Consider the following 9520-nt stretch of genomic DNA (forward strand, 5'->3'; position numbering starts at 1 on the left):
CCACAAAGCCTTTTTCTGTGGAGTTTGAGTTTGTGGGGGGCACAAAAGCCCAAACCATTGTGAATTGCATGTGGCTGGATCTCATTCTGTTCAACTGGAATGAGGAGTATTTTAATCATGTAGACTAGCCCTGAGTAACATATAGAACAGGATAAGAAGTGAAGCATAAATAAAAGCAAAATTCTGTGGAGAAATTGTGTAGTTGGTCTTCAGTTGTATTTCTGCCGTGCATTGGTGAAGCTAGTATGCACAAAAAGCATTTGCAAAAACCCATGCATCATACAAAACGGTGGGAAAATCCACCTTCCTGGGAACAGGACATTTCATCTCTGGAGTGTATTTGCTTCTGTTATTATCTGGACTTGGGAATCTATAGGCCATATCCCAGAAATTTTGAAGATACTGAAGATGGCTCCATGGTCCATCTGTTGTCAATCCCTTCCAGACAACCTTGGCCTGTTTTTTGTTGTTGTTGTTGTTATTGTTTTTCTGTTAATGGTTAAATAAAGGGGCAAAATTGCTACCTGCCAAACTGTAGAACCTGAGTTGTTTCAAAGAGATAGGGACTGTTATCATATGTTCCTAGTGCACAAGTCTCTGTTTCAGTCTCTAGTGTCTCCAGTATTTTTTTTTTCCTTAAAAAGGGATCAGATCACAAGCAATATTAAATATCTGTACCTAAGATCCTAACGTTCCTAGCCAGAGTGGATGATACTAGATCATGTAGCCGAATATTGCATACTACTAGAAGGTGGCTTCCAACCTATTATGCCAAAGGCAGAACCGTCTATTCTACCAGTTCCTCACAAACTGCAGTAAACTACAAACAAAGAATAAGTGCTCAGTTTATCTGTGTTTGCAGAGCAAAGAACTTTATGTTTCAAGAGAATGTTTGTAATGAGTGGGATTTGGACATGCACTTTCTACCTGCCAGATTACAAATGAGATAGTCCAGTGATCTTGCCAGCATTTTTCTGATCCTGAGGGCTCAGAATATGAATCACACACAGTAGCAACATTAAATCAGTCAAATCAGATCAATTGTGTTTTCTTTAGTAGCTACAATTTTGCATGTAAGCATAACATTTATAGCCTTTACCTTGTGCTGAAGGTTGTTTTGGTTACAACAAACTAAAAAAGTTGTTTCACTTGAAGACTACCGGTATTCCTCTTCAAAGGTTGTTTTATATTTTAGCAGTCAAATCATATCTAAAAATTAGTCTTGTAGTGTTCCAAGATGAACATTTGGGTACCAAATTAAGCTATTTAGGATATGAAATGGACGAATACTTAGCATTGCTGTAAATGCAGATTTTTACATGATTTTAGCCATGGCATTCTGCCTGTATAAAACTGCCTTTAAGGACCTCTTCTGCAGCAAACAGTTTGCACATTAAGTGCAGCCTCTGGAACATTGAATTTTTCATTGCAGTTTTATCCTGTAAACTCAGTGGCACCAGTAGTTTTATATCATCCACTGCCAACTAGGAGAATCTTCACTCCTAGCTTGAAAAGATTTAAAGATTGCTCACTACATTCCTGATGTAGATGATTGACGCAGAACAGCACATTTGCTGCTTTAGAAAGGATACATCTCTTTGCTAAAGCCTTAAACTACTATCCCAGAGCCAGGTACACAAGCTACCCTTACTGATAGTCTTAGAAGCAGAATTGAAATGACAGCTTGCACTCTAGAACAGCACTGCAGCATATATTTACAAGGCTGCTGTAATGTTTGCTAACAGGAAGCATCTGGGAGGTGGAAAGAATGGATATTATTCCCTATTTTATGTACATCAAACTGGTATAAGATGCATTTGTGGCTGGATTTCAAAACAAGTATGTTAGGGATGGGTAGGTAGATTGGTTGGTTGGTTTCGTTTGTAGCTGAGGTTTTCTTTTAGGTTTGGACAGCTGACGTTTTTAGTCCCTTGTTTATCTATCAGTTTCAGGCAAAGGAAAAAACCAAAGTTATATTTAATAAAGCTGTTCATCCTAGCTACTAATACTAAGCTCTGTGCTAACTTAGAATAGGTCTAAAATGAGCTGTTGCTGTTTGTAGCCCAAATGTAATGTTTTTATAGGGTTTCTTTGCCAAGGCTGTTCCTGATTTACAGTCATGCAAAGTGGATACTTAATCTTACCTGCACAGGTGGAAATCATCTTCCATCTTGAATATATTTCCTTTTCAATATTTACAAGAAGTAGAGGCAAGCAAATGATTGTAGCCCTTCCTACACTTCAGTCGTACCAGGACTCCTGTTGACTTAACCTGCCTCCCTGTGAGTTCATCACACATCTGCTGCTGTTGCTGAATCTGCACAATAGCACTGACCCATCCAAATTTTATTGATGTGCCTGTCATTCTAATATTTGATCACTTCATTTGAATGCCTTGGTGTATTTAGGTAGGCTGCTAAATAGATTCCTTCATTCGGGAAGCGATCATGCAAGTTTTGTACACTGAGTTTACAATATCTGTTCTCTATATGTAGGATGTTTTAATCAGCTCATTTGAGAGATGAGCACTTTGTACTTTTATTACTAATATAGGCCAGCACATATGTGACTGTATTTGTGTGATCAAAAGCAAGTACAGTCCTCCCTCCGTTCTCGCGGACTTAGGATCTGTGTCTCTTGGGAGGTGAACAGAAGGGGTTAAAATGGGGGGCACCTGCAGCACATGCACACACACACCCCAGGGGTGCGCTTCCATGCAAGCCAATAGGGCTTGAATATGCATGATTTTCCATTTTTGCAGGCACGTCTGGAACGGATCCCCGCAAAAACAGAGGGAGAATTCTAGCTGCTAAAGGTTATTTCTACTAGTCATATATTTCTTAGGGTTTTGCTCAATTCTCTCGTACAGGGAAGGATTGTCACATTCAGAGAAATGATATTTCGCTGTTTGTTTTGGTCTTTATCCAAATGTAATTTCAGTGGTAGAAGTGAGTTGGGGCTAGTTTTCCCATCTTTCCTCTTCATTATGCCCTCTCCAATCAATCAATCAATCAATCAATCAATCAAACTTGATTTCAACCCTCTCTTTTTTCTCTCTTTTGTCTTAGGGACTTAAAGCAGCAGACAATGACCCTACAGCACCTCCTTATGACTCCCTCCTAGTCTTTGACTATGAGGGGAGTGGTTCCACCGCTGGATCATTGAGTTCCCTCAACTCTTCAAGTAGTGGTGGAGAGCAAGACTATGACTACCTAAACGACTGGGGCCCACGTTTCAAGAAACTTGCTGATATGTATGGGGGAGGCGATGACTGAATGCCAAGGTGGTCGGCGTTGCGTTTGGACAAGTACAAACCTTTCCACTGGTATTCCCAACAAGCGTACAGAACCTAGGCTTTAACTTTGTAGTCTACTAGCACAAGTGCTTGCTGAAGGCTTTGGCATAGGCTGCAAACCTGTTTGGGCTCACTGGGAATATCAGTCATCCAATGCTGTTTGGAAAAAAGGAAAACAAACAATTGAGCTCAGTTACACTTGAATTTTACAGTACAGAAGCACTGGGATTTTATGTGCCTTTTTGTACCTTTTTCAGATTGGAATTAGTTTTATGTTTAAGGCTTTAAATGGTACTGATTTATGAAAAGATGAGACAAACCACATTGGGGTGGGGAGAAAGTTCAATCACCACTATGCTTCAACATGCTTTTGTTACATTGCATTGCTTTTATTAAAATAAGGAATTTGAAAAGAAAAAAAAACCTCATGGGGAAATTTTGTTATCGGGGGAGGTGAGGGGTAAGGCCATGAAAAGAATAAAAATGTACAATACTTCTAGTTTTAGATGCTAGGGTTTTTCACTAAAATTCTAAAACTTATGCAGCTGGTTGCAAATAAAAGGAGTTTTCATATCACCAGTTTGTAGCAGAACTGATTTTCTTTTCATACATAGAATGTTAGACACATTTTGGTCTTAATCCATATACACATTTTTAAAGCATTTTCCAATACTTTTTTTCCCACTTCACTGTAAAAAATGGTATGTGTACATAATGTTTTATTGGCATAGTCTATGGAGAAGTGCAAAGACTTCCAAACATGTGTATGTATTATTTGGACTATGGATTCAGGTTTTTGCATGTTTATATCTTTCGTTATGGATAAAGTATTTACAAACAGGTTGCAGACAAGTGACATTGATTCAATTGTTGAGCTGTAGTTAGAGTACTCAAGGTTTGGTTTTTTTTAATTAATTTGTTTTTGTTTTTGTTTTTTATTTGTTTTGGGGAGGGAAAAAAGTTCTTAGCACAAATGTTTTACATAATTTGTACCAAAAAACAAAAAAACAAAAATGAAGACAGAAAGAGAGGGAGAGAAAACTCAAGGGGTAGCCTATTATTAATGGCTCAAGTAATTACACAGTATGTTAAAAAGAGCTTTTAAACCAGAGAGATGTCTGATAACAGCTTTGCCTCTGTATTATGTACCAGAATATAAATGATACACCCCTGACCCCAATGTTCTGAATAAAATGCTAATTTTGGATCTTGTGACTAGATTGAATTTCTTTCACTTGAACAAAATAAATTGGAATTACAACAGAAAACTGTTTGTAAAACTCCTTCAGAAGACCATTAAAAATTCTTAGTACATGTGTGCACTTGTGTCCCATAATCAATGTTTCACTGCGCATAACCTTTTTCAAGCAGAGATTTGCCATCATTGATCAGAGTAGGACAGGAAGCAGAGACATATGAGCAGATGGGCACTTAGCCATGGTTACAGTTATCATAAAATTAGACCACACCTCTTACAGAATCATAGAATTAGAAGAGACCTCAAGGGTCATACAGACCAACCCCTTGCCATGCAGGAATACAAAATCAAAGCACCCCCGACAGATGGCCATACAGCCTCTGGAATAAAGCCCATTGGAATAAATGGGAATTTTGCAAATGTACAGGCGTTTTGTGTCAGACATTAAAATCTGAATGTGAACCTGGTTTAGAGACCTCCAGAGAAATGATTTCACTGAAGGAGTGATAAGTTTTTGAATTGATTTATGGCTTCATATTAATTTATTATATTAAAGGATCATGTTCTTTTCTGATCTCCAAATCTGTATTTAATTAATAGAACTTGTGATTTAATAGAACTTAATTTCACCATTTGCTCCTCGGTTCAGGAGAAAACGTGTTCTCTTTAATAGATTGTTTTTATTAATTTGCTTGTTTCTCCACCATCTAATGAATTCATCAAGATCTTCATTAGGCTGAATTACATTTGTATCAGCTGATCACAGAGTACCTGCGAAAATGAAGCCTCCCTTCCTCCCCTTTAATGTACTTTGATCCAAACAGCTAAAGTTCATTGAAAAAAATCTTAGAAGTGGGTTTGGCTTATTTCAGCAAGACTTAACTTACATGTATACACTGAATATTAGAGCCAAAGGTTCAGGAAAGTATTATGTTTTTGATGAAAAGAGCTGTTGCTCTTATAATGGAATGTGAAGTAAGAGGTGGCATAGTTTAAAATGAAAGACTGAAAATAAAATTGCAGATGGACAGGGGAGCAGAGCCATAGTAGTGGAGAAAAGTGGAGTTATATATGTGAATTATACAGATGACATTTATCTCTGTAAATTGTGCAACTATGTGTGGTTCATTTCCAGTATCTGTAAATGTATGCAGAAATGGTTTTTTGTGATATTGTTTCCTTTTTATTTCTCCTTTTCTAAATAGCAACAAAATGGAAAATGTCACATAGTGGTATCCACATTATAGGAGAGAAATGTGCACACAGAAAACCTTGACCATCCCTTAAAGAACCTGTCAGTGGAATAGTAATGAATTCATGGATATACATGTTCATTCTCAGGTTTTATGAACAGAATGGCAGAGGTTGCACATAATTCTTGGGATAGCTGATGATTACGAAATTCAGACTAGAGTTGGAACATATATTAATGCTTGGTACTATTTTCATACTACTTAAGGTGTAGCCACAATGCAGAATTAAAGCAGTTTGACACCACTGTAACTGCCATGACTCTATCCTACAGAATCCTTGGAGTTGTTGTTTGGTGAGTTATTCAGAAAGCTCTGGTGCCTGACCAAAATACAAATCCCAGAATTCTGTAGAACAGAGTGATAGCAGTTAGTCCTTTAAAGTTCCTTACCTCATAAAGGAGCACAAATAGAGAGTAAATACAAAGCAGGTGGTTCATTGGGAATGAACCATGTGTTAACAAAGCTGTAGATAAAATGTGCTAAATTTCACTTTTATCCAGTATTTTGTACCAATTTATCTTAAATCAAGAGAATTCCCTTCAGGTGTTTTACTATTTACAAAAAGGTTTCAAAATTGTCCTACTTTGCACACCTACACATATTGCTTGGTTTCTGTTGTTAACTATACAGTGATGGCAACTGAATATGTGAACATACTTCATTGAAAAGCATTGTTTTTTTGCAAGAGATGAGATAAAAATTCTTTCAGTGAGATTATGTTTGTGATGATGCATGCACACATTCTTGCAGTTATCAAGTGATAAGCATGTATGGATGACCAGTCTGAAACCCCAGAGTATGAGATACATACATTTATTATTAAAAATATTCCTTTTAAGTTGTTTGGACCAGCACTCTGTTACAAATAAAAACATGTCACTAAGCAGATAATTCTGGCACAAATATTTAAAAGTGAGTTGGGATGGGATATTTTCAAAACTGTCATGGCTTCAGAAATACTAAAAAAAAACTTTGTGTAAAACGAGCACATCCTGAAGTTATGCACAGCTCTTTTGCCTGCAAAAACATGGTTGCTCAAGACTCTATATAACTGACCTGAGAGGACACCTGGGCTTATCATCTTGGCTAGGCCCATGTTCAGATGACTCTAGCAACTTTAATAAACTATGGGTTATGAAGCATTCCTTTCCCCTCCGCCTGTCAAGTGCTGGCTTGTTTACAAAGCAGGAAACTAAATCCATTCATGAAGTCTCAGCTATAAGATCAAACTAGCCTCTGCATAAGGGTGTTCTTTCACTGGTGGTTAGTTGTTGTAAGTAAGGTCAAATGGATTGGGTTAAGTCTACCCAAATATTACTTTCCCACAAGTTTCATTTCTTTAGTTAAAGTGAGCACATTATGGTCTATATTCTATTTTTAGTCCTGATTAGAGTAAATGCAATTCGATTTGCCTATTTGGTGACTCACCAGCCAAATGGGTCTTCTCTAGAAGGGACTAACCAGCTGAATTCCAGGCAATGTTAAATGTAAATGAAGGTTCTACAAAAACATCATTTGGTGAAACATCCTGCTTACATTCTAATCTTTTATCCAAAAAAAATCCCTAAATTTAACCCCAGGTCCTCATCTTTTCGAGAACAGCTAATTTTCCATGTAAAACTGAGGGGTGGGGGAAGAGAGATGACAAACATGTTGTAAGTTAACGGTACTTTATCTGCTGTCCTGTACTATCAGCTGTCCTTTGTAAGTTTAATGAGTCTTTGCCAGAAGAGGTGGGAAGCTCTAGCACCTACATTTCACACTTTGTAGACAGCTCTTGTTGCACCTTTGAGACTAACTGAAATAAAAAAATTGACAGCATGAGCTTTCATAGACTTAAGTCTGCTTCTTCAGATGCATTTGGTTGTTCTTGTGTGCCTTCAAGTCATTTCTTCACGTCATTTCAACCCTAAGACAAGGTTTTCATAGTGTCTTCTTGGCAGGATTTGTTCAGTGGGGGGTTGCCTTTGCCTTTCTCTGAAGCTAAGAGTGTAACTTCCCCAAGGTCATCCAGTGGGTTTCCATGGCCAAGCAGGTATTTGAACCCTGATCCCCAGAGTCCTAGTCCAGTGCTTAAACCACTGCATCACACTGGCTCTTTGAACATTAGTATGTTGTAAATTTTCTTCAAACAAATCAAGTGCAGCATCAGTACAAAGGAATCTGCTAAATATTGGGAAGTGGAGGGGGGGTTGCTGAACCAGTCCAGAGATACAGAGTCTGTAGCAGTGTAGGCTTAGCTTTGAAGCTAACTGCCTGACTCAAAGAGAACTATTAAAATATGGCATCTTCAGCTGTTCTGTACACATGCACACAAGCTCCATTCCTTTGTCTTGCTTTATCTTCATCCTGCCTTATAAAAAGTTTATAGTTTTATTTAAATTTTTAAATGAAAATATGTTTAATTTAAAGTTGAGACTGCACCAGTTTGGAAGGAGGACAAGCTGCTCTAATTGTGAATGAAAGCACTTTAGACAGCTGCTTCAGGTTATTATTTTCATGTTTCAGTTCCACTGCTGCAATGTTGCATTTTGATTAAAGACAGCTTAAACCTAGCCTAAAAAAGGCATCTCTTTTTTTAAATTGGGGATCCAAAGACTTCCTCTTGTTGGAAAGTGAAAAGCCCCAAAGAACACCAGCTTGTTTGAAAATTTGTTGCTTTTTTAAAAAAATTCTTTGTTGATCACCAAATCTGTCAGGTAGAAATGATAACTGATGAGCATTTGAGTCATGTAATTATAACATTCAAAAGGCTGATCCTCACCTGTCTCAGTTTGTTGCTTTTACATTAAACAGAAAAGTTAGAAAATGAGGCCAAGCAGGAATCTTGACAAATCAAGTAACCTTGTTCTGGGCTGGGAGCAACTATCTTGTTATATAGCCAGTGTGGCATAGTGGTTTGAGTGTTGGACTACAACTCTGGAGACTAGAGTTCAATTTCCAGCTCGGCTGTGAAACCCAGTAGGTGACCTTGGGCAGATCACATACTCTCAGGTGAAGGTAATGGCAAACCTCCCCTGAATAACTCTTGCCAAGAAAATCCCTTGATAGGGTCACCTTAGGGTCACCATAAGCTGGAACAACTTGAAGGCACAGAACAACAAATAGGCCTGTACTGGTCCTGCCCACACAGGTAATGTACATAAGGAAGGAAGAGGATATGATTGCAGGCTGGTTTTGCCAAGGGTATGTGACTTAGCTGCACATTTGTCCTCCTTCAGACCTGCTGTGCAAACCCACCCAAAGTTTGAAAGGAATATCACATAGGGTAGGCTTCCTCCTTTTACTCTCTCATTGGGTAAGATTGCTCTCATCAGCAGGAGGCACTTAAGCATTTAGACCATATTCCTCAACTACAGTATTTTTGTGTAGTGTTCTAAAAGCTGAATGCAGTATCCAGTAAGTTCTTGATCTGTTTTCTTTGTAAATGATCTGAGACTCATTTAAAATCTAGGTTCTTTACTGAACTGACTTTTAAATATTTATTAGCAGAAAAAGGGATTTGTCCTCTTTCATAGCAAAGATGTAGACAGATTTGCTGATAGCACCAAATTATTTAACTCTGTTAAAAAGTGTGCAGAAAAGGACAACCAATATGAGATTGTCTGCATTAGGAAAGGCTACAATGTTTAGATCATTTTAGCTTAGGGAAAAAAGAAGGGGTGGCAGTGATAGAAATGTTAAATGCATAGGATGGAGAGAACAGATCAAGAGAAGCTTTCCTATCAGTTTTTTAATCCTAGAATTCTTGATTGCCCATTAAAGCTAAACAGG

General features: G+C 37.8%; 1 protein-coding gene across 1 annotated transcript in view; it reads left to right on the top strand.

The window, feature by feature from the left end:
• LOC121917405 (cadherin-2) overlaps positions 1-4502 on the top strand; it is a 189933-nt gene extending 185431 nt beyond the window's left edge. The window contains exon 16 of the mRNA XM_042443342.1: positions 3069-4502. Coding sequence (XP_042299276.1) covers positions 3069-3275 — 207 coding nt within the window. The 3' untranslated portion in view covers positions 3276-4502. The remainder of the gene's footprint in view (positions 1-3068) is intronic.
• Positions 4503-9520: the final 5018 nt, after the last annotated feature.

Source organism: Sceloporus undulatus, unplaced genomic scaffold, assembly GCF_019175285.1.
Source record: "Sceloporus undulatus isolate JIND9_A2432 ecotype Alabama unplaced genomic scaffold, SceUnd_v1.1 scaffold_17, whole genome shotgun sequence".
Taxonomy (NCBI): Eukaryota; Metazoa; Chordata; class Lepidosauria; order Squamata; family Phrynosomatidae; genus Sceloporus; species Sceloporus undulatus.